The sequence below is a fragment of the Pristiophorus japonicus genome, chromosome 20 (genome assembly GCF_044704955.1).
Source record: "Pristiophorus japonicus isolate sPriJap1 chromosome 20, sPriJap1.hap1, whole genome shotgun sequence".
NCBI classification, from domain to species: domain Eukaryota; kingdom Metazoa; phylum Chordata; class Chondrichthyes; family Pristiophoridae; genus Pristiophorus; species Pristiophorus japonicus.
The window spans coordinates 67,048,515-67,075,104 of NC_091996.1; the positions used below are offsets into that span (position 1 = coordinate 67,048,515).

Here is a 26,590-nt window from a genome sequence, read left to right on the forward strand (position 1 = left end):
GATGGTATACAATTAAAAACAAGGGCATACAAAGTGGCCAAAACTAGTGGGAGGACAGAAGATTGGGAACCTTTTAAAAGCCAGCAAAGAACGACTAAAAAATGATTAAGAAAGGGAAGATAGACTATGAAAGTAAACTAGCGCAAAATATAAAAACAGATAGCAAGAGTTTCTATAGGTTTATAAAATGGAAAAGAATGGCTAAAGTAAACGTTGGTCCCTTAGAGGATGAGACCAGGGAATTAGTAATGAGGAACATGGAGATGGCAGAAACTCTGAACAAATATTTTGTATTAGTCTTTACGGTAGAGGACACTAACAATATTCTGACAGTGGATAGTCAAGGGGCTATAGGGGGCGAGGAACTTAACACAATCACAATCACTAAGAAGATGGTACTCAGAAAGATAATGGGACTAAAGGCAGATAAATCTCCTGGACCTGATGGCTTGCATCCTAGGGTCTTAAGAGAAGTAGCGGCAGGGATTGCGGATGCATTGGTTGTAATTTACCAAAATTCCCTGGATTCTGGGGAGGTCCCAGCAGATTGGAAAACTGCAAATGTAACACCCCTATTTAAAAAAGGAGGCAGACAAAAAGCAGAAAACTATAGACCAGTTAGTCTAACATCTGTGGTTGGGAAAATGTTGGAGTTCATTATTAAAGAAGCAGTGGCCGGACATTTGGAAAAGCAAAATTCAGTCAGGCAGAGTCAGCATGGATTTATGAAGGGGAAGTCATATTTGACAAATTTTCTGGAGTTCTTTGAGGATGTAACGAACAGGGTGGATAAAGGGGAACCAGTGGATGTGGTGTATTTGGACTTCCGGAAGGCATTTGACAAGGTGCCACATAAAAGGTTACTGCACAAGATAAAAGTTCATGGGGTTGGGGGTAATATATTAGCATGATAAAGGATTGGTTAACTAACATAGAACAGAGAGTCGGGATAAATGGTCATTCTCTGGTTGGAAACCAATAACTAGTAGCGCTGCAGGGATCAGTGTTGAGACCCCAACTATTTACAATCTGTATTAATGACTTGGAAGAAGGGACTGAGTGTAACATAGCCAAGTTTGCTAACGATACAAAGATGGGAGGAAAAGCAATGTGTGAGGAGGACACAAAAAATCTGCAAAATGACATAGATAGGCTAAGTGAGTGGGCAAAAATTTGGCAGATGTAGTATAATGTTGGAAAGTGTGAGGTCATGCACTTTGGCAGAAAAAAAATCAAAGAGCAAGTTATTATTTAAATGGAGAAAGATTGCAAAGTGCTGCAGTACAGCGGACCTGCGGGTTAACTTGTGCATGAAACACAAAAAGTTAGTATGCAGGTACAGCAGGTGATCAGGAAGGCCAATGGTATCTTGGCCTTTATTGCAAAGAGGATGGAGTATAAAAGCAGGGAAGTCTTACTACAGCTATATAAGGTATTGGTGAGGCCACACCTGGAATACTGCGTGCAGTTTTGGTTTCCATATTTACGAAAGGATATACTTGCTTTGGAGGCAGTTCAGAGAAGGTTCACTAGGTTGATTCCGGGGATGAAGGGGTTGACTTATGAGGAAAGGTTGAGTAGATTGGGCCTCTACACATTGGAATTCAGAAGAATGAGAGGTGATCTTATCGAAATGTATAAGATTATGAGGGGGCTTAACAAGGTGGATGCCGAGAGGCTGTTTCCACTGATGGGGGAGACTAGAACTAGAGGGCATGATCTTAGAATAAGGCGCCGCCCATTTAAAACAGAGATGAGGAGAAATTTCTTCTCTCAGAGGGTTGCAAATCTGTGGAATTCGCTGCCTCAGAGAGGTGTGGAAGCTGGGACATTGAATAAATTTAAGACAGAAATAGACAGTTTCTTAACCGATAAGGGGATAAGGGGTTATGGGGAGCGGGCGGGGAAGTGGAGCTGAGTCCATGATCAGATCAGTCATGATCTTATTGAATGGCAGAGCAGGTTCGAGCAGCCGTATGGCCTACTCCTGTTCCTATTTCTTATGTTCTTATGTTAATATAAAATTTCTTTGTTCATCTGAGAAGATATAGTTACCTGCTTTGATGCCAAATATGGGTAATCTTGATTATCTATGTTCAAGTGTTTTAATTTGTGTATGTAGCAACTTCAGAGGTTCATTCTGCTGTGGAGAGTAGACAGGATTTTCCATTTTGGCAGAATGCCAGTGGACAGTTGACATAACAGGGTATTCAACTGCTCAACTTGGCTGCTGCTGACTGTGGCAAATTTCCCAGGGTCAGGCTAATTTAAATATTTTTTGCAGGCTTCCAGTAGGATCCCCACCTACTCAGGGAGAACATAAGAAACATAAGAAATTACAGCAGCAGTAGGCTATTTGGCCCCTCGAGCCTGCTCCGCCATTCAATAAGATCATGGCTGATCTGATCCTGACCTCAACTCCACTTCCTCGCCCGTTCCCCATAACTCTTGACTCCCTTATCATTCAAAAATCTGTCTCTTTCCACCTTAAATATATTCAAAGACCCAGCCTCCACAGCTCCCTGGGGTTAGAGAATTCCAAAGATTCACGATCCTCAAAGAAAAAAATTCCTCCTCATTTCTGTTTTAAATGGGCAACCCCTTATTCTGAAACTATGCCCCCTAGTTCTAGATTTCCCATGAGGGGAAACATCCTCTCTGCATCTACCCTGTCAAGCCCCCTCAGAATCTTATATATTTCAATAAGATCACCTCTCATTCTTCTAAACTCGAATGAGTTTAGGCCCAACCTGATCATCCTTTCTTCGTATGACAACCCCTTCATCACAGGAATCAACCTCGTGAACCTTCTCTGAACTACCTCCAATGCAAGTATATCCTTCCTCAAATAAAGAGACCAAAACTGCACGCAGTACTCCAGGTGTGGTCTTACCAATTCCCTTTACAGTTGCAGCAGGACTTCCCTACTTTTATACTCCATCCTCCTTGCTATAAAGGCCAACATTCCATTTGTCTTCCTGATCACTTGCTGTACCTGCATGCTAACTTTTTGTGTTTCGTGTACAAGGACCCCCAGATCCCTCTGTACTTCAGCATTTTGTAATCTCTCACCATTTAAATAATAATTTGCTTTTTTATTTTTCCTACCAAATTGCATAACCTCACATTATACTCCATCTGCCAAATTTTTGAACACGCAGTGAGCCTAGCTATAGCCCTTCGTAGATTATTTGCAACCTCCTCACAACTTGCTTTCCCACCTAAGTTTGTATCATCGGCAAATTTGGCTACGTTACACTCGGTCTCTTCATCCAAGTCATGAATATAAATTGTAAGTAATTGAGGCCCTAGCACTGATCCCTGTAGCACCCCACTAGTCACTGCATGCCAACCTGAAAATGACCCATTTATCCCGACTCTCTGTTTTCTGTTAGTTAGCCAATCCTCTATCCACACTAATATATTACCCCCAACCCCGTGAGCTCTTATCTTGTGCGGCACCTTATCGAATGCCTTCTGGAAATCCAAATGCTGGTTCCCCTTTATCCACCCTGCTCGTTACATCTTCAAAGAACTCCAGCAAATTTGTCAAACATGATTTCCCTTTCATAAAACCATTCTAACTCTGCTTGACTGCCATTACTGAAAGCCTGCGGGCCATGTTGGGCCCTCGCTGGGCTGCTGTGCAGCTGACCTTGCTGGGCTGCCTGGTGTGTTGGGCCCTGCAGGGCTGCTGTGGATGATGGGTTCTGCTTCGTGGTCAACCGTGGTGTCGGTTGCCACTGGTGTGTATGTTGGGGGATCAAAAAAGATAGGGTCCAAGGTGGGTTGCTCAGGGTAGTCCGTGAATCTGAGTTTGATTTGGTCCAAGGGTTTCCGGTGAATGAGTCCATTTGAAAGTTTGACCCGAAACACCCTGTTCCTCTCTTTGGCCACGACAGTGCCGGGAACCCCCTGGGACCTTGTCCATAATTTAATACAAATACAGGATCATTGATTTCAATCTCGCGTGACACATTTGCACTATCATGATATGCACTTTGTTGAAGCCGCCTGCTCTCGACCTGTTCATATAGATCAGGGTGAACTAACGAGAGCCTTGTCTTAAGTGCTCTTTTCACGAGCAGTTCAGCAGGTGGAATCCCAGAGTGGGGTCTCGTGCAGTAGCTAAGCAGGACTCGGGATAGGCGAGTCTGCAGTGAGCCTTCAGTTACCCTCTTCAAGCCTTGCTTGATGGTTTGCACTGCTCTCTCTGCCTGACCATTGAACACTGGTTTAAACTGGGCAGATGTGACATGTTTGATCCCGTTACGGGTCATGAATTCTTTGAACTCAGCACTGGTAAAACATGGCCCATTTTCGCTCACCAGGACATTGGATAAACCGTGTGTGGCAAACATGGCCCGCAGGCTTTCAGTAATGGCAGCGGACATGCTAGCCGACATTATCTCACATTCAATCCACTTGGAGTACACGTCTGCAACCACAAGGAACATTTTACCCAAGAACGGGCCTGCACAGTTGATGTGTACCCTAGACCACGGTTTGGAAGGCCAAGACCATAAACTTAGCGGCGCCTCCCTGGGTACATTGCTTAACTGTGAGCATGTGTTACATCTGTGCATGCAAATCTCTAAGTCTGCATCGATACTGGGCCACCACACGTGGGATTTGGCTATCGCTTTCATCATTACAATGCCTGGGTGGGTACAATGGAGGTCGTTGATGAAGGTGTCTCTGCCCTTCTTGGGGACCACTAATCGATTGCCCCACAGAAGACAATCTGCCTGTATAGACATTTTATCTTTGTGCCGCTGGAACGGCTTTATTTCTTCCTGCATTTCCACTGGGACATTGGACCAGCTCCCGTGAAGCACACAGTTTTTGACTAGAGATAATAAGAGGTCCTGGCTTGTCCAGGTTTTGATCTGCCGGGCAGTGATGGGTGATTGCTCACTCTCAAATGCTTCCATAACCATAGCTAGATCTGCAGGCTGCGCCATTTCCACCCCCATGGTGGGCAATGGCAGCATACTGAGAGCATCGGTGCAGTTTTCTGTGCCTGGCCTGTGGCAGATAGCGTAATTGTATGCGGATAACGTGAGCGCCCATCTCTGGATGCGGGCCGATGCGTTGGTATTTATCCCTTTACTCTCGGGAAATAGGGATATAAGTGGCTTATGGTCAGTTTCCAATTCGAATTTTAGCCCAAACAGGTATTGATGCATTTTCTTTACCCCACAGACACACCCTAACGCTTCTTTTTCAATCATGCTGTCAGCTCGCTCAGCCTTAGACAGACTCCTGGATGCATAAGCAATCGGTTGCAGTTTCCCGAAATCATTCGCTTGTTGCAATACACACCCGACGCCATATGACGACGCATCACGTGCTAGAACCAAACGCTTACATGGATCATACACCACAAGCAATTTGTTCGGGCATAACAATTTTCTCGCTTTTACAAAGTCATTTTCTTGGCTTTTGCCCCACACCCATTCGCCTCCTTTTCGTAGTAAGACATGTAGTGGTTCTAGCAGTGTGCTGAGACCCGGTAAGAAGTTACCAAAGTAGTTCAAGAGTCCCAGAAACGACCGTAGCTCCGTCACGTTCTGTGGCCTCAGTGCGTTCTCGATTGCCTCCGTCTTCGCGTTGGTGGGCCTGATGCCATCCGCCGCAATCCTCCTTCCCAGGAACTCCACTTCAGGTGCCAGGAAACGCACTTCGAGCATTTTAACCTGAGCCCCAAGCGGTTGAGTCGACTAAAAACGTCCACCAGGTTTTGCAGGTGCTTGACCGTTCCGACCTGTGACCAAGATGTCGTCCTGGAAGACCACGGTGTGCGGGACCGACTTCAGTAAACTTTCCATGTTTCTCTGGAATATCGCCGCCGCTGATCGGATTCCAAACGGGCATCTGTTCTAAAGAAAAAGACCTTTGTGCGTGTTGATGCAGGTGAGGGCCTTCGATGATTCCTCTAGTTCCTGCATCATGTAGACTGAAGTCAGATCCAGCTTCGTGAATGTCTTTCCTCCCACCAGCGTTGCAAAGAGGTCGTCGGCTTTTGGTTGTGGGTATTGGTCCTGCAGGGAGGAACGATTGATCGTTACTTTGTAATCGCCACAGATTCTGATGGTACCGTCTCCCTTGAGGACTGGGTCAATAGGACTGGCCCACTCGCTGAACTCGATCGGTGAAATGATGCCCTCTCGTTGCAGCCGGTCTAGCTCGATCTCTACCCTTTCGCTCATCATGTACGGTGCTGCTCTCGCCTTGTGGTGGATGGGTCGTGACCCCGGAATTAGGTGGATCTGCACTTTTGCACCTTGGAATTTCCCGATGCCTGGTTCGAACAGCAAAGGAAATTTGTTTAAGACCTGGGCACACGAAGTGTCGTCAGCGGGCGATAGCGCTTGGACATCGTCCCAGTTCCAGTGTATCTTTCCCAGCCAGCTCCTGTCGAGCAGCGTGGGACCATTGCCCGGTACCTCCCAGAGTGGTAGCTTGTGCACTGCTCCATCGTAGGAGACCTTTACGATAGCACTGACGATTACACGAGTAAGTTCTTTAGTGTAAGTTCTTAGTCTCGTGCGAACTGGCGTTAAGACTGGCCTTGAAGCCTTGTTGCACCACAACCTTTTTAAAGTCTTTTTGCCCATGATGGACTGGCTCGTGCCCATGTCCAGTTCCATTGATACCTGGAGTCCATTTAGTTCAACATTCAGCATTATCAGGGGGCAATTCGTGGTGAATGTGTGCATCCCATGTACCTGTGCCTCCTCTATCTGAGGCTCTGGTTCATTGTGATCCTCAGTGGATCTGTCCTCCTCTGCAACGTGGTGGTTTGCAGGTTTAACAGGCTTAACAGCTCATCTGCACACTTGTTGGAGGTATCCCATTATTCCACAGCCCTTGCAACCGTATCCTTTGAATCGGCATGAATGGAAAATATGATCACCCCCACAGCGCCATCACTCTTGATAGTAGACTCTGAGACATCTGCGGACGTGTAGCTGCAGGTACGTGTGACCTGCCCTGTACGTTATGATTCGAAACAACATCACTTTGTACACAGTACTCGTAGCAGCACTTGTGTGCTGAGAGATTTGTTTAGTATTGTCACTGGTGGCAATGAACCCCTGGGCTAGCGCTATGGCCTTACTCAAGGTTGGGGTCTCTACAGTCAAAAGCTTGCAAAGTATGGTTTCGTGGCCAATGCCAAGTACGAAAAAGTCTCTGAGCATGTGCTCCAAATGTCCTTCAAATTCACAATGTCCTGCAAGGCGTCTCAGCTCGGCGACATAACTCGCCACTTCCTGGCCTTCAGACCTTTTGCAGGTGTAGAACCGGTACCTCGCCATCAGAACGCTTTCCTTCGGGTTCAAATGCTCTCTGACCAGTGTGCACAAATCATCGTACGATTTCTCCGTGGATTTCGCTGGAGTGAGCAGATTTTTCATGAGGCCATATGTTGGTGCCCCACAGACGGTGAGGAGAATCACTCTACGTTTGGCAGTGTCTCTTCCCCATCTAGCTCGTTGGCCATGAAGTATTGGTCGAGTCGCTCCACAAAACTTTCCCAAGCATCTCCCTCTGAAAATTTCTCCAGGATGCCCACTGTTCTCTGCATCTTTGGGTTCGCTATCTGTATCTCGTCGCCAGTTGTAGTATATGGAGAAAGAGTCAGACCGAAAACTGTGAGCTCAAAGTAAAGTGTGACCTTAGTCTTTTATGCAGTTCTCCAGAGTGCCTCTCTAACCTGTGAAGCCTTCTTAAATACCTGTGCTTCCAGGGGATTATGGGATCCCTTGGGACTCCGGGGAATGAGCCCTCTGGTGGCTGTACAGAGTAAATACAAGTCCACATATATAACAATAGTGATGGTTTTAAGTTCCCCCCCGACCCCAATAACTCCTTGAATATCAATTATTGAGATGTTTAGTCCAACTGTGTGTAGTGAGGAAGGGAGGGGTAGGCGGTGGGGGAGTGGGGGGTGGGCAAATGACGGCTTTGGGACTTAATATGCCTACAGCAAGAAGGTGGGCAACTGACGTGGAGTCCAAAAGTTCTTTTAAAATTTTAAATATTGCCGAGTTCTTGAATATGAATAATCATCCTACAATCCTTCATTGCTATGACAGTAATGGCGGGAAATTTAATGTATGATGCTGTCACGCCATTAATGTCCACTTTCAGTATGCCAACTCATATTTGGATAGTTGTATTTGATGACCACTGTTAGTTTTGGAAAGAAATACCAGAGGTAGGGGTAACCAGTGGGGTGCTCATCCCAGATCCGCATAAAATCGGGTGGAATGGGAATAGCTGATCGTGCCCGACAATTGGTGGCACTGGAGGCAGAGGTTTCTGAGAAGACCATATTGCTCTCTCAGTCCCATTTAGTAGAATTGATCAGATGTGAGACCCTTCTGGGAATAGATTGCCCTGAGATAAGTCATCTTTTACCTCACATGTGTATGGGTATGCATGTACAATGCTATTCATGCAGCATGTACTGTCATATATGTCCAATAATATTAACTTGCTCACAATTATTTATATTGTCACATCCTCTTTTCACGGATGAATGATCATCGAGTATAGCTGCTGGCAGAATAAGCGGTCCCCTGCACTACACAAATAATAGCCACAGAGCAATTTGTCCATATCATCTATTTTACAGTTAGTAAAATAGCGAAAGGTTCAGATGGTGACTGTAACAGCACTGATGGTGAGGGAATTTTATCGGCTAAGTCTTCAAAGGACAAGGAGGTGCTGAGAGGAGGTCCATTTGGCAGCATCTTTGACATGCCGGGGAAGCAGATGTCTATGCAGACCCTTTTGAACAAAGGGCATCCATTTGCACAGTAGTCCACTTCATATGGCTTCATGGAGTGCACTGCAAGGAAGGGACTGAACAAGTCTGAATCCTAGATCATAAACAGATGGAATAGCATCGGTGAGGTTTTTGAACAAAGTGTTACCAACCTGATGTTTGATGTGCAGCAAGAGCCAGAAGACTATACTAGTGGATGGGTGTATTTACAGTGTGATAAATTTACGTAGGCAGCTTCCATTATAAATGTGAACATAGGAGTTTATAATGGTAATATATAAGGACAGAATATATGATTTTAAAATAGGGACTGAATTAATGTCTTCACATCTTGATCCAATAATCCCCTTCCCCCTAACCCTGCTTCACCTGATGATTTCTGGGGAAAAATTCCAGATTGATCTCCCAAAGTCTTGCAGTAACTTTAGTGGAAGATCAGCAGAAACCATGGAGAAATGGCACGAATAGTTGTTTTCAGATGTTTATGTCATTTCTCTGGTGTTCTGCCGAAGTTACAGTGGGTGATTGAGTGAATTCCCATGGACATTCCAGGTACATTCCAGGTACGCTTGGTCTTGAGTACCTGTGTGCATCGCCATGGAGATTGACTTTTATAAATTTATTGAGTTTATTTCCTGAAGGTGAAATTATGTACATTGAGTTTGATAGCTGCATTTGATCATCAGGGGCGGCAACAATTACAAACATCACAAATCAGATCACTAGAATATTGCACATTGTCTGGATGGGAGGGCCTGTTTGTGGTCAGAGTGGGATATCACTTTCAGGTAATTAGAACTGAAGTGAGAAAACAAGGAAAACTATTGCAAAAGAAAAAAAAAATGATTAAAAACACTTGAGACTGATCTTAACCTTATCCACCCAGCGGAAACTGGGCAGGAAGCCAGATAACATAGAAACATAGAAAATAGGAGCAGTAGTAGGCCATTCGGTCCTTTGAGTCTGCACCACCATTCAATATGATCATGGCTGATCCTCTATCTCGACACCATATTCCCGCTTTTTCCCCATACCCCTTGATGCCTTTTGTTTCTGGAAATCTATCTATCTCCCTCTTAAATATATTCAGCGACTTAGCCTCCACAGCTTCCTGTGATAGAGAATTCCACAGGTTGACCACGCTCTGAGTGAAAATATTTCTCCTCATCTCGGTCCTAAATTTCCTACCCCGTATACTGAGACTGTGACCCCTTGTTCTAGACTTCCCAGCCAGAGGAAACATTTTCCCTGCATCCAGTCTATCCAACCCAGTCAGAATTTTATACGTTGCAATGAGATCCCCTCTCATTCTTCGAAACTCCAGTGAATACAGGCCAAGTCGACCCAATCTCTCCTCATACGACAGTCCTGCCATCCCAGGAATCAGTCTGGTGAACTTTCGCTGCTCTCCCTCTATGGCATGTATATCCTTTCTTAGGTAAGGAGACCAAAATTGCACACAATACTCCAGGTGCGGTCTCACCAAGACCCTGTATGACAACCTTGCTCCTGTACTCATATCCTCTTGCAATGAAGGCCAACATACCATTTGCCTTAGTGAAGATTAGTGAAGACAAATGTAGGTCCCTTGCTGTCAGAATCAGGTGAAGTTATAATGGGGAATAAAGAAATGGCAGACCAATTGAACAAATACTTTGGTTTTGTCTTCAGAAAGGAAGACACAAATAACCTTCCGGAAATACTAGGGGACCGAGGGTCTAGCGAGAAGGAGGAACTGAAGGAAATCCTTATTAGTCAGGAAATTGTGTTAGGGAAATTGATGGGCTTGAAGGCCAATAAATCCCCAGAGCCTGATAGTCTGCATCCCAGAGTACTTAAGGAAGTAGCCCTAGAAATAGTGGATGCATTGGTGATCATTTTCCAACATTCTATAGACTCTGGATCAGTTCCTATGGACTGAAGGGTAACTAATGTAACCCCACTTTTTAAAAAAGGAGGGATAGAGAAAACAGGGAATTATAGACCGGTTAGCCTGACATCGGTAGTGGGGAAAATGTTGGAATCAATTATTAAAGATGTAATAGCAGCGCATTTGGAAAGTAGTGACAGGATCGGTCCAAGTCAGCATGGATTTATGAAAGGGAAATCATGCTTGACAAATCTAGAATTTTTTAAGGATGTAACTAGTAGAGTGGACAAGAGAGAACCACTGGATGTGGTTTATTTGGACTTTCAAAAGACTTTTGACAAGGTCCCACACAAGAGATTGGTGTGCAAAATTAAAGCACATGGTATTGGGGGTAATGTATTGACACGGATAGAGAACTGGTTGACAGAGAGGAAGCAAAGAGTAGGAATAAACGGGTCTTTTTCAGAATGCAGGCAGTGACTAGTGGGGTACCGCAAGGTTTAGTGCTGGGACCCCAGCTATTTACAATATACATTAATGATTTAGACAAAGGAATTGAATGTAATATCTCCAAGTTTGCAGATGACACTAAGCTGGGTGGCAGTGTGAGCTGTGAGGAGGATGCTAAGAGGCTGCAGGGTGACTTGGACAGGTTAGGTGAGTGGGCAAATGCATGGCAGATGCAGTATAAAGTAGATAAGTGTGAGGTTATCCACTTTGGTGGCAAAAACAGGAAGGCAGAATATTATCTGAATGGCGGCAGATTAGGAACAGAGGAGGTGCAACGAGACCTGGGTGTCATGGTACATCAGACATTGAAAGTCGGCATGCAGGTGGTGAAGAAGGCAAATGACATGTTGGCCTTCATAGCGAGAGGATTTAAGTATAGGAGCAGGGAGGTCTTACTGCAGTTGTACAGGGCCTTGGTGAGGCCACACCTTGAATATTGTGTGCAGTTTTGGTCTCCTAATCTGAGGAAGGACATTCTTGCTACTGAGGGAGGGCAGCGAAGGTTCACCAGACTGATTCCCAGGATGGCAGGACTGACATATGAAGAAAGATTGGATCGATTAGGCTTATATTCTCTGGAATTTAGAAAAATGAGAGGGGATCTCATAGAAACATATAAAATTCTGACAGGATTGGACAGGTTAGATGCAGGAAGAATGTTCCCGATGTTGTGGAAGTCCAGAACCAGGGGTCACAGTCGAAGGATAAGGGGTAAGCCATTTAGGACCAAGATGAGGAGAAAGTTCTTCACTCAGAGAATTGTGAACTTGTGGAATTCTCTACCACAGAAAGTTGTTGAGGCCAGTTCTTTAGATATATTCAAAAGAGAGTTAGATGTGGCTGAAGGGATCAAGGGATATGGAGAGAAAGCAGGAATGGGGTACTGAAGTTGCATGATCAGCCACGATCATATTAAATGATGGTGTAGCCTCGAAGGGCCAAATGGCCTACTCCTGCACCTATTTTCTATGTTTCTATGTTTCTATGTTTGCCTTCCTAACTACTTGCTGTACCTGCATGTTTGTTTTCAATGACTGGTGTACAAGGACACCCAGGCCGCTCTCTACATCGACACTTCCCAAGCCATCCCCATTTAAATAATACTTTGTCCTTATGTTTTTCCTACCAAAGTGGATAACTACATATTTATCCACGTTATATTGCATCTGCCATGTGTTCACCCACTCACTCAACCTATCTAAATCGCCTTGCAGTGTCTTTGCATCCTCCTCACAACTCACAATCTCACCTAGTTTTGTGTCATCAGCAAACTTGGAAATATTACATTTGGTTCCTTCATCCAAATCATTTACATATATTGTGAATAGCTGGGGCCCAAGCATTGATCGCTGTGGTACCCCACTAGTCACTGGCCGCCACCCCGAAAAAGACTTGTTTATTCCTATTTTCTGTTTCCTGTCAGTTAACCAATTTTCAATTCATGCCAATACATTACCCCCAATCCTATGTGCTTTAATTTTGAACACTAACCTCTTACGTGGGACTTTATCAAAGGCTTTATGAAACTCCAAATACACTACATCCATACGGCAAAAAGCAGGAGGCCCGCAGGTCGGTGAGGATTTCAATTCTGATGAGTCGGGTGGTCGGTGAGTCGGGAGGTCGACGAGTCGGTAAGGCCCTGTGGACGGTGGGTCGGGAGGTCGGTGAGTCGGGAGGTCGGCGAATCAGTAAGGCCCTGAGGTCGGCGAGTCGGTAAGGCCCTGAGGTCAGCGAGTCGGTAGGTCTGCGAGTCGGGGGGTTGGCGAGTTGGTAAGCCCCTGAGGTCGTCGAGTCGGTTAGGCCCTGAGGTTGGCGAGTCAGGAGGTTGGTGAGTCGGGAGGTCGGCCAGTCGGTAAGGCCCTGAGGTCGGTGAGTCGGGAGGTTGGCGAGTCGGTAAGGCCTTGAGGTCGGTTAGTCGGGAAGTCGGCGAGTCAGTAAGGCCCTGAGGTCGGTGAGTCGGTGAGTCCGTAGGTCAGCGAATAGGTAGGCCCTGTGAGGTCGGCGAGTCGGGAGTTCAGAGACCGACGAGTTTGGAGGCCTTGGAGGCCAGTGAGGTGAGTTGGTAAGTAGCTCTCTTTTCTCTATTTCTTTTTAAGTAGATTTTAAACTAGATAAGGCTAACTAGAGGGATGGCAGTGTAGCTCAGTCCCGTGGAGTGCACATCATGTAGCATGTGTGAAGTCCTGGAAGCTTCACGCAGCTGAGACAACCATGAGTGCAGGAGGGGTCTCCAGCTTAAACTGCTCGAGCTCCGCAATAAGGCTCATCTATGAGGCTGAGAACTACGTGGATAGCACGTTTCAGGAGATGGTCACCCCGCAGCTTAAAGGCATGCAGATAGAGGGGAAGTGGGTGACCACCAAACGTAGTAAGTGTGCTCGGCAGGTAGCGCAGGAGTCCCCCCCATGAGTCCATCTCGCTTTCAAACCAATATTCGCTTTTGAGTATCGGTAAGGATGATGGTGCCTCTGGGGAGTGCAGCCAGAGCCAATTCCAAGGCACCATGGGTGGTTCAGCTGCACAGGGGGGAGGGACGAAGAAGAAAAAAGCCCTAGGGATAGGGGATTCTATAGTTAGGGGAACAGACAGGTGTTTCCGTGGCCGTAGTCGTGACTCCCAAATGGTTTTGTGCCTCTCTGGTGCCAGGGTCAAGGATGTCATAGAGAGACGCAAGGCAACCAGGGGGGAGGGTAAACAACTAGAGGTCGTGGTCCATATTGGGACCAACGACATAGCTAAAATAAGGGATGAGGTCCTACAGGAAGAATTCAGGGAGCTAGGAAGAAAAATAAAGGGTAGGATCTCAAAGGTAGCAATCTTCGGGTTACTACCAGCGCCACGTGCTGATGAGTATAAGGATAGAAGGATAGAGAGGATGAAAAACGTGGCTGGAAAGTTAGTGTAGGAGGGAGGGCTTTAAATGCTTGAGGCATTGGGACCGCTTCTGGGGGAGATGGGACCTATACAAACCGGACGGGTTGCACCTCAACAGCACCGGGACCAATATCCTCCTGGGGAGTTTGTTAGTGTTGTTGGGGAGAGTTTAAACTAGCTTGGCAGGGGGATGGGAACCTAAGAACAAATTCAAAAGGGAGGGAAGTAAAGCAGAAATTGGATAGCAAGAATCAAGAAAGCGAATCTGTAAGACAGAGGAAGCAGAGCTTAGTATGTCGTAAGCAAGGAGGTCTTCCTGTGCTGAATGGTATATACTTTAATGCAAGGAGTATAGCAAATAAGACGGATGAGCTAAGAGCACAGGTAGACATTTGTGAGTATGACATTATAGCTATTACAGAAACATGTCTGAAAGAGGGGCAGGTTTGGCAGATCAATATTCCTGGCTACAGGATTTTTAGACAAGATAGAGAGAGGGGTAAAAAGGTGTGGGGTGGGGGTTGCGGTACTGATTAAAGAAAATATTACAGCGGTGAGGTGGGATGATATGTTAGAGGGATCATCAAATGAGGCTATATGGGGCAAATTGAAAAATAAAAAAGGGGAGATCACATTGCTGGGCATGTATTACAGACCCCCAAACAGTGGGGGGGGGGGGGGAGATAAAGGAGCAAATATGTAGGCAAATTGCTGTGAAGTCCAAAAACCATAGGGTAGTAATAGTAGGGGCTTTTAACTATCTAAATATTGATTGGGACAAATTTAGTGTGAAGGTTATAGAGGGTGCGGAATTCTTGAAATGCATTCAAGAGAACTTTTTTAGTCAGTATGTAGCAAGCCCAACATGAGAGGGGGTGGTCTTGGATTTAGTTTTGGGGAATGAAGCTGGGCAGGTTGAAGGGGTATTAGTGGGAGAGCACTTGGGTGCCAGTGGCTATAATTCAGTCAGATTCAAGTTGGTTATGGATAAGGACAAGAACAGGCCTGGAATAAAAGTTCCAAATTGGGGAAAAGCTAATTTTGCTAAGTTAAGGAGTGATTTGACCATGGTGGACTGGAAACAGCTACTTGTGGGTAAATCAGTGTCGGAACAGTGGGAGGTATTTAAGGAGGAGATCCGGAAGGCTCAGGCCAAACAAGAAAAAGGTTGGGAAAAATAATTTTAGAGCCCCCTGGATGTCAAGGGACTTACAGGGGAGGATTAAGAAAAAAAGGGACGCTTATGTCATAGATTCTAAGATTCTAAATACTTTAGAATCTTTAGAGGAATATAGAAAGTTAAGAGGCAAAATTAAAAAGGATATTAGGAGTGCTAAGAGAAAGCACGAAAAATTCTTGGCCACCAAAAATAAGGAAATCCCGATAATAAATAAATATATAAAGAGTAAGAGGGTAACTAAAGAAAGGGTAGGGGCTATTAGAGACCATGTGGGTAATCTTCGTGTGAAGGCAAAAGATGTTGGGAGGGTTCTTAACGAATACTTTGCATCTGTTTTCACAAAGGAAAGGGGCAATGCAGATACTGCTATCGAGAAGGAGTGTGATATTCTGGATGAAATAAATATAGTGAGAGAGGAAGTATTAAGGGGTTTAACAGCTTTGAAAGTAGATAAGCCCCCAGGCCCGGATGAAATGCATCCTAGGCTGTTGAGCGAAGTAAAAGAGGAAATAGCAGAGGCCTTGACCATCATTTTCCAGTCCTCTTTGGATCTGGGCATGGTGCCGGAGGATTGGAGGACTGCTAATTTAGTGCCCTTGTTTAAGAAGGGAGAAAGGGATAGGCCAAGTAATTACAGGCCTGTCACCTAACCTCAGTGGTGGGAAAATTATTGGAAAAATTCCTGAAAGACAGGATAAATCTGCATTTGGAAAGGCAAGGATTAATTAGGGACAGTCAGCACGGGTTTGTTAAGGGAAGATCGTGTCTGACCAACCTGATTGAATTTTTTGAGGAGGTAACCAAGAGGGTTGATGAGGGTAGTGCGTACGATGCAGTATATTTGGACTTTAACAAAGCTTTTAATAAGGTCCCACATGGTATACTGGTCATGAAGGTTAAAGCCAGGGCAAAGTGGCAAGTTGGATCCAAAATTGGCTTGGAAGTAGGAAGCAAAGGGTAATGATTGATGGATGTTTTTGTGACTGGAAGGATGTTTCCAGTGGGGTTCCGCAGGGCTCAGTACTAATATACCAGTACTTGCTTTTTCTAGTCTATATCAACAACTTAGATTTTAATATATGGAGTATGATTAAGAAGTTTGCAGACAACACTAAAATTGGCTGTGTGGTTGATAATGAAGAGGAAAGTCATGGGCTGCAGGGGGATATCAATCTACTGGTCAGGTGGGCAGAGCAGTGGCAAATGGAATTTAATTCAGAGAAGTGTGAGGTGATTCATTTTGGGAGTGCTAATAAGAAAAGGGTATACACATTAAGTGGTAGGCCACTTAATAGTGTAGATGAACAAAGGGACCTTGGAGTGCTTCTCTGAAAGTAGCAGACCAGGTGGATAAGGTGGTTAAGAAGGCATATGGAATGCTTGCCTTTATTGGCTGAGGCATAGAATATAAGAGAAGGGAGGTTATGCTTAAATTGTATAATACTTAGGTTAGGCCATAGCTGGAGTATTGCATGCAGTTCTGGTCGCCGTATTATAGGAAGGACGTGATTGCACTCGAGAGGGTGCAGAGAAGATTTACTAGGATGGAGAATCTTAGTTATGAGGACAGATTGGATAGGCTGGGTTTGTTCTCATTGGAACAGAGGAGGTTGAGAGGAGACCTCATTGAGGTGTACAAAATATTGAGGGGCCTGGACATAGTGGATAGTAAGGATCTATTTCCATTGGTGGAGGGGTCTATTACAAAGGGGCATAGTTTTAAAGTGGTTGGTGGATTTGAGGAGGGGGCTTCTTTACGCAGAGGGTTGTGGGGATCTGGAACTCGCTGCCTGGAAGAGTGGTGGATGCAGAAACCCTCACCACTTTTAAGAGATGGTTGGATGGGCACTTAAAGTGCAGTAACCTGCAGGGTTACGGGCCTAGAGCTGGTATTTGGGATTAGACTGGATGACTTTTTGTTGGACGGAGCAGATATAATGGTAAGTATTGCAGGCAATAGAATACGGCCAGGGTGATCTTTTGGACTAGTTTCGATCGCCTGGATGGGTTGGAGAGGAATTTTCTCAGATTTTTTCTCCCTAAATTGGCTTGGGTTTTTGCCTCTCCCAGGAGATCACATGGCTACGGTTGGGGTGGAATGCAGAATGTTTTAGTTTAAGGGGTGTCGCAGTTGTGGTGAGGCGGATTGGTTGGGCTGGGTGCTCTTTGCATTTCCGTCATTGTTCATAGGTTTATATGTAACCTTTAGGGCTGCTGACCAAGGGCCGTGTGGCTCTTTGTCAGCTGGCGCGGACACAATAGGCCGGAATGGCCTCCTTCTGCATTGTAAGTTTCTATGTTTCCATGTTTCTATAGGTTCTCCCTTATCTATTCTATCAGTTACATCCTCAAAATACTCCAGTAGGTTTGTCAAACATGATTTTCCTTTCATAATTCCATGTTGACTTTGTTTAATCCCGTTGATATTATCTAAATGTGCTGTTATCACATCCTTTATAGTAGATGCCAGCATTTTCCCTACTACTGATAGCAGGCTAACCGGTCTGTAGTTCCCCGTTTTCTCTCTCCCTCCTTTTTGAAATAGTGGGGTTACATTTGCCACCCTCCAACTGTTCCATAATCTATAGAATTTTGGAAGATGACAACCAATGCATCCATTATTTCCATGGCTACCTCTTTTAGTACTCTGGGATGCAGATCATCAGTCTCTGGGGATTTATCTGCCTTCAGTTCCATTAGTTTCTTCAGCACTATTTTCTTACTAATAATCATTTCATTTAATTCCTCGTGCTCACTAGATCCTTGGTTTCCTAACATTTCTGGGACATTATTTGTGTCCTCTTCCGTGACAAACCGAAGTATTTATTTAATTGTTCTACCATTTCCTTGTTCCCCATTACAAATTCTCCCGTTTCTGTCTGTAAAGGACCTACATTTGTCCTCACCAATCTTTTATTTTACGTATTTGTAGAAACTTTTGCAGTTGGTTTTATGTTCCTTGCATGTTTACTCTCATACTCTATTTTTTCCCCTCTTAATCAATCTCTTGGTCCTTTTTTGCTGAATTCTAAACTGTTCCCAATCCTCAGGCTTGCTACTTTTTCTGGCAACTTTGTATAACTCCTCTTTGGATCTAATACTATCCTTAATTTCTTTTGTTAGCCATAGTTGGGCCACTTTTCCTTTTGTGTTTTTACACCAAAAAGGAATGTATAACTGTTGCAATTCATGTATTCGTTCCTTAAATATTAGTCATTGCCTATCCACCGTCATGCCTTTTAGTGAATCTTCCCAATCTATCATGGCCAATTCATTCCTCATATCTTCATAGTTTCCTTTGTTTAGATTTAGAACCCTAGATTCGGATTGGACTACTTCACTTTCCATCTTAATAAAGAATTCAATCATGTTATGGTCACTCTTTCCTAAAGGACCCCACACAACAAGACTGTTAATTAACCCCTTCTCATTACACAATACCTAATCTAGGATAGCCTGTTCGCTAGTAGGCTCCTCAACATACTGGTCTAAAAAAAGATCTCATACACACTTCAGGAATTCATCTGCAACAGTATTATTACTAATTTAGTTTGGCCAGTCTATATGTAGATTAAAGTCACCTACGATGACTGTAGTAACCTTGCTACATGCATCTCTAATTTTCTGTTTTTATTGCCATCCCCTACACTACCACTACTGTTTGGAGGCCTATAGACAACTCTCACCAATGTTTTCTGCCCCTTGGTGCTCCTTAGCTCCACCCAGACTGATTCTACATCTTGATTTTCTGAGCCAACATCCCCAAGATCAGTTACTCACCCTGCAGCCGATGGGAACTGGCTTGCCAGGGCTTTCATCGCAGGCAGCAAGGACATCTGCCCAAAGCCTGCGGGGTCCTTTTAAGTATATGCATGTTGGGTCTCTATGTTATCGTCGGGACTTGACTGCAATTTTACTAGTAGGCAATGCCTTTCTGCCAGGCCTACCCAGCGAGGAACCGGATCAGGGCCAGAGGGTAAGTTTATTTATTTTTTATTTCCTTGTAGGGCCAGGAGGAGCTGGAGTGATCTTCCAGGTTCCACAAGGAAATCTTAGGCTTCCCCTGCCACAATTGTGCACCTGTCCCTAACGTGCAAGATGGTCAATCCCACGGATTAACCTGCTCTTGGTGGATGGCCTTTGGGCTGCATGAATTTGCGTCACTTCCTGCGCCAAATGGGTGGAAAGATGGCAGGCAGCTTTTAAATGAAGCCTGGGTGTTAAAATACCCTGGGCTTCACTTTTGCTGCAATCTAAACTCACCCGCCGAAAACCAGCCCCCAATTAAAATCAGGCTCCTTTTGTAAAAATGCCTCTGTGCTGGTTAACTTGAACTTAAGGAAAATTCAGGTCTGAAATATCTGGCCTTACCTGATGGGACATAGATGCTATAACGGGGGTTGACGATAATTACGGCTGAAGAATCAAGAATATAAAAAATATTTGGGACTTCAGTCTCCAGCACTCCTTGACAGGCAGTTCCTTGCTGTAAGCAGGTTATTTTGGCTGCGACCAGAGTCGTTTTCGATTCAAATCTATATGGAGGTCTGAGAGTTATTCCCATCCTCTCGCGTTTCTCAAACCAGTCCATATCTAAAAGGAATAAAGTAAACAGTTCTGAACCATTCTGAAATGTTATCTGTAAAATCAAAGGATAACATTGATTACTTGATTGTTCAATTAAATGGTACATTATTTACTTTGGGCTACTCTTCCTCAAGCTTTTTTTTTTAAAGTTGAATCTCCACATATAATCATGAACTCCCTCCCACCCACAAGGAAAAGAAAATCATCTAAGGTACACAGGTCTTTTGTGAAAAATTACATCAAGGTCATTTAGTGATCTCCTTCTCCCCAGGTGCACTGATACATAAGCCTGGAAACTGCTTTTGCTGCGCGATTTAGATTGATGATGCGCTACTGATGTTTTCAGCAGATTGCTCTACTTCTCATTAACCCTTGATATTGCAGGCTGATCAGTGGAGTGCTGATGCAAATTAAACAATTAATCACCTAAAGCAGTTATTTAAATTGCTGCAATTGTACAAGGAAGAGCAATGTCAGGGTTAAGCACTTTAAAATCGCGAGCACATGGAGGGTCCCAAACAAGAAATAATTGTTTTGATGATTTTTAAAATATTTTTTCCCTTGGGAGGCAGGTCCAAATTTATTGTTCATCCACAGTTGCCCTGAGAAGGTGGGGATTTTCTTCAGAGACAGTCAATCGTGTAGTTTGGGATTGGGATCACTAATGGCCAGCTTAGGCAGAGGTGGCAGGTTTCCTTCCCTGAGGACATTAGTGAACCAGCTGGATTTTTACAATAATCCAATTGTAAAATTGGACTCTTACTGACTTCAACTTGGGCTCTCACTTCTGATAGCTAGGTTTCTCCGCATGCTGTGGATCTAATGGAGAAGGGGGAAGCTTGTCGGCTGCAGGGAAGCACTTAAATTCTCCCCAAAGCTGTCCTCACCTTCCTTCAGCTGCCAGGTTTCCCAAGGCCTGGGAAATGAGACGGGCCAGGGTTAAACCTGCAAAGAAGGTTAAATTCAAGGCTGCCAGCCTCATTAAAATATTGAATTGGCCAACCTGCCTTCTGGAAGCGGGTTGGCTGCTTTAAACATTTTAACATCTTACTTGACCCCCAACCTATCTGTTTTTGGGGGTTATGGTTTAGGCCCCTGAGTATCTCTGTTCATCCACGCCCTTCAGTATCTTTATATTGTATATTCACAATCCTTATTTTTCTTCCTAAAATGTATTACTTCACACATCTCCACATTAAACTCCATTTTCTACATGTTTGTCCAGTCCGGAAAGCTATGTCTTCATGTAATCTTGTATAATCCTCCTTGCTTTTTGACAAACCTCCTACTTGTGTGTCATCAACAAATTTTGAGCTTGTGCATGCCCAAGTCCAAATCATTTACATACATCAAGAACAAAAGTGGACTGACTCCTGGGATGCACCATTTCCAGCTCTTCTCCAACAAAACAACTACTTGCATTTATATAATGGGGCTGAAATTGTCCCTTTGTGCAAGGCCCGTTAGCGCCTCCGCCCGGCGCTAACAGAGCAGTAATGAGTTAGCGCGTGGGTGCGGCGGCCACAATGACCCACATGGAATTGCCCACCTCTTCACTTACAGCATAACGGTTTAGCGCCCTTCTCTGGCATCACTCGCACCGCTCCTCTGTGCACGCTGATGATGATATCATCACTGTGCACATCGACTCGTGATCGCCCTGGAAGTTAAATTGCCCTACATCCCTCTACCTAATGATTACCGATGCCAACGACAGCTTTTCTGTCGATTTCAAGTTGGGAAGCTGCGGCGCTAGCAATATTTAAAAGTTGGACATTTTTTTTTGACGGCCAAATTTTTTTCCAGCTTACAGCTATTTTGTTTTTCGATGTGCCACTGCCATCATTGAGTACTGGCCCTCAGTTTACTTTTTCTCCCATCCCTCCCCCTGGTTTGGTCAGGTCAATTTGGACACAAGGAGATTCTTTGGCAATCATGGGCTCAGTGTTGGCAGTGGACCATCTCCTCCGACTTCACCATGGAAGGATGGTTTGCAGAAGGCAACGGCGCCGTCAATTAACGAGGCAGAGGCATCGAGAGAGGGAGAAAGAAAGGCTCCCACTGGGAGAGGAACCAGCACTGGGAGAGGCACATGGAGGAGCCCATGCATTGAGGATCAAGGAGAGGGACAGATGCAGGCAGAGTGAAAAGGACAGGGTGAGGCAAAGGGAACAAGAGCAGCAGGCAAAGGCACACCAACAAGACAATGCAGAGGGGCTGGAACAGCAGGAGCAACATGAAGCGGTCCATGAGGATGTGGGCAGCGGAAGATGCATACACAGACATGGCAACAGAAGGCCTTACGCACCCAGGGTCTTTCGGCAACAGTTTTCCTATGTCAACTTCACTGAGTGTGGCCGAATCTACGATTTAGGAAAGACATGGTGACGGAGCTGTGCCATCTGCTGCAGCTAGACCTTGAGCCTTAAACAAGGGTGAGGACAGCTCTCTCAGTGGCAGTGAAGATCACCATTGCCCTCAATTATTATGCCAATGGATATTTCCAGGGGGCCACAGCAAACATCTCGAACATCATGATGTCACAGATGCTCTCTTCACAAGGATGGAATACATCTCATTTCCCATGACCAGACAGAAGCAGCTGGAGCGGTCAATTGGTTTTGTCAGGATGGCGCGATTCCTCATGGTACAGGGTGCCATAGACTGCCCACACGTCGTCTTGCGGGCTCCGCACCACAATCCTGAGATCTTTCGAATCCGAAAGGGTATCAGTCACTCAATGTGAAGTTGGCATGCGACCACAACTCACAATAATGTCCGTTATTGCCCGCTATCCTGGCAGCAACCACGATGCCTTCATTCCACTGCAGACTAGTGTGCCAGCTCTGTTCCAGTCACTTAATGCAGCTCCTGACTTGCTCCTCAGAGACAAGGGCTACCCGCTATGCACCTGGCTCATGACTCCCCTCCGCAACCCTATCACTCCTGCCCAGCACTCTTACAATGACAGTCATGCCGCCACCAGGAGCATCATTGAGAAATCATCAGAGTGCTGAAGCAATGTTTCTGTTGCCTTGACCACTCAGGAGGTGTTCTGTAGTACTAGCCTGACTGGGTGTCCCTATTCATCATCATCAGCTGCATGCTTCACAATCTGGCAATCACGAGGGCACAGCCATTGCCCAAAGACAGCCGTTGCACCTCAAGACTGATCTGTAAAGGCAGTCAGGAATCGATTAAAAGAGATTCTGAATAAAATGAATGGTTTGGAGCAAGGGGAATTGACAGTGGACCAAATTGTGACCATTCATTTGCAGGATGTGGTTAAATATTTAGAATCCCATACTAACAAGTAAACCAGATTATAGAAGAGAACAAAAAGGCATTTGATGAAACTGCTCAAAATGTTATATGTGTAATGTGTGGATCTTAGTTAGTGGAACAAGCCCGAGAAAACCTGCAGATTATTGTCGAGGGAAAGCTTCCCTCATGGGTAACAGATCGAGATCTAAGAGGGATGTACACTTATCAACTCCTCAAGAATACGTGCCAGGTTTGGGGATTGGTATAGGTATATCTGGTGAAACACGGGAGTCATCTACAGGAACAGAATAATATTACCCTGTTAGGGATAGTATTGTCTTACCCAATCATGCCAAAAAGAATAACTCCAAATTCTCTGTTCCGAGTAGAGAACATAGGAATACGTCAGTATGTGACCCGCTGGACGGGACAACATGGGTAGCCCCAGACTTAACCAGGTGTGCTCAAGCTCGGGACATGTTCATCTGCCCCTACCACATGGTAGAGCATGCCATCCCTGCGTGCGGGTTTAATTGAGATGGGGTAGAATGGAATTGCATCATGAAGGTGGCTGCGGGACAACATTGTCCTGTATGTTCAGCATATAGAGGGAAGGGTGAATATTGTGTCATTACCATTCACCGGGAATACCAGTATAGCACCAACCTGACTTGTCCCATCGCGGCGGGAACTTTTTGCTTTACCCCAGTCCAGCCTGTAAGATTGGACCGCAGGTTTTATTAAACATTTATTAGCATAGGCAAATAGATATCGCTGTAGAAGATGATTTAAAGGAGCAATTGCACCAGTGCGTGGTGCGATTTGGCTATGATATCCCATCTCTACCAGAACACTTGGTAGAGTTAATGAAACATGTTAAACAGTCCCACAACCATTATTATACCCTAGCTCAGAAAAACCATGAACTGCGTAAAGATTGGGGATGATTCCTCCTAGTGGTACATTGGTATGAATATCGAAATTGTTCCTTGGATATGGATCGTCTCGCATGTGTTGGTCATTGTACAGCTGGTGATTGTGTTGTATCGCCCTAAGTGGGGGAAGTGCATCCGGGAGGGAGCTGAGCACCTCAAGTCTCATCGCCGAGAGCATGCAGTAATCAAGCGCAGGCAGCAGAAAGGCGTGCGGCAAACCTGTCCCACCCATCCTTTCCCTCAACTACTATCTGTTCCACCTGTGACAGGGACTGTGGCTCTCGTATTGGACAGTTCAGCCACCTAAGGACTCATTTTAAGAGTGGAATCAGTCTTCCTCGATTCCGAGCGACTGCCTATGATAATGATGATGTATCTTCTGATATTAATCTGCGGTGTTAACAGGAGACGTCGACAACGGTAATGGCTCAAGCTGATACAGGAAACACCAATGAAAGGAGAGGATTATGAACTGAACTGAAAATGATTGAGAATTGTAAAGTTTGAGTCCAGTCACTTAAGAGTCGATCTGTAAGACTACAGCACTTTTGTCTCATTTTCTGCTAATAATTGTGCATGCAACTGATTCAAGATGGCTAAACCTGGGGTTGACCCATTTTTAGTGGCTCAAAGGGCTTTGCGAATTCAAAAGAATTTCTCATAAACTTTTAATATCTCACAGCTGCCAAGAGACATTTCTCACAGGCAGTAAGAGATGTCCTTGAATTGACTACGAACTATGAAGAAAGCTGCAAATTTGGTGATAAGAAATGAGAAGACCTATTCATGGAAAGGATTAATTTAAGAATATGCCTTTGTTTTAAACTTAGACAATTATGTACATGGTGGGAAAACATCCCAGGAAAGGAGTATAAAAAATGGCTGTGAAACATGAGGTGAGAGCTACAGTGAAATGAGTGGTGACCTCATCAGATGTCAAGAGAATCAGGAGATTAATTTCCGATTGCTGTTGCTGACCACGACTGGAGTTAACTCTCATGTGAGTGTCTTTGCTTTTTATTAATCACTTAGGGAATAGGCAATTTTTAACTGTTAAGATGTACTTTAATGGGATAGGTTAGTGCGGGTTAATAATTAGAAATTATTGTGCATTTGGTGCTATCGTGATTACTTGTATTTCTTTCGATTATTCTAAGTAAAGATAACCTCTGGATAGGGGTGAGAAGAGAAACAGCCTAAGTCTGTGTTGTTTTTGTCTCACAAGTCCAAACTCAGTAAAGTGTAGAGAAAATACATTAATCTTACAGGCTAAAACCTGTTTTATTAAGATAAGCCTTAAATTCCTTCCTTCCATACCACATGCCCAACAGTGAAATGAGAGACAAGACCAAACGATAAAGATGAAAATCAACATTTATGTGTAAAAAATGCAACATTAACATAACATTCATCCTTGTGCAAATCCTTATATCCCATTTTACGTAAATCTACTCCATTACTACACTACAGTGTGTCCCCTGTGGCTGCAGCATGGCTGGTGGAAGGCTGCTGTGTTTCTGGCCCTACAGATGGCCTTCTAGGATGCCCTCTAGCAGCTCTGGGTCTGGAAGGCCCGGCTGCAAACTGAAGACCCTCAGCTGGACAGCGGCAGTCTGGACTGGCTGGGTGACAGTCGTGGATTGTTGCAATGATGGAGTGGCAGTGGAGGGATCAGAAATGTTGTTATCTTGAGAGAGTGACCCAGTGCCACTCCCCCAGAGCAGCACCTCAGCCTCCACACCAATCTGATGGAGCACAGATTGCTGGGCTGATGCGGCACCGTGTTGTATTGTATAGAGTTAATCACATAGGGTTAATTATGATATTTAGTCATTCAGAGTGTGTCTCTGCTCCGTTTTGTGGATTGTTGTTGCTATATAGAGAGAGAGAAAGCGACCTTGGACGCACACCAGCTTGTTATGAGACTGTCCGCGGCTCGAGATCTCATGCTTTGTGGACAAAGCATGAGACCTGGGGCCTTACAGATTAGGAGTTGGCCATAAGCTACATGCACCCATGTTTTGTTCAATAGTATGTTTGTTTAATAGTATAAAGGTACAGCACTGTCCCGTAGCTCTTTGAACTTAACCTTGGACCGTGATTCGTGAGCGGTGCCGGGACCCCCAATGCTCCAGACCAGCCGTCGTTGCGGAGTTCCCGACAGGCGGAAGGCCGTGAGCATTGTTGCATCTTATCATACTTCTCTTTTCTTTGTAAACTGTATTATTAATGTTTCTTTTCGCTCAGTAAATTGTGTTTTATTCTTTACTTCATTTGTCTTGTCTCTTATTTAACATTCATCCAGATCCCGAATCTGGGTCTATTATTATTGATACAAAACATTTTGGCGTCACGAACAGGATCTGGTAAAATGTTTAAGAGAAAAGACAAGAAGCAGTCTTCTCGTGCGGGAGAGAAGTACAGAATACCAGGGTGGGGTATGAGGGATGAGAGTTTTGGCTCTCTTGCCAAGGTGCTAGCCCGGTTTGGACCTCCGCAACATGGGGATACGCCGTTATTGGAACAGAACAAAGATAGAGCCGTACCCCACGCGGTACTTTCTCTCCTGG

The 26,590-nt window shown here is 44.8% G+C and overlaps 1 protein-coding gene across 1 annotated transcript in view; it reads right to left on the minus strand.

The window, feature by feature from the left end:
• LOC139232756 (uncharacterized) overlaps nucleotides 1-26,590 on the minus strand; it is a 192,850-nt gene that overhangs the window by 22,998 nt on the left and 143,262 nt on the right. Inside the window, exon 9 of the mRNA XM_070863259.1 lies at nucleotides 19,606-19,827. Within this exon, the coding sequence (XP_070719360.1) occupies nucleotides 19,606-19,827 (222 nt within the window). The remainder of the gene's footprint in view (nucleotides 1-19,605; nucleotides 19,828-26,590) is intronic.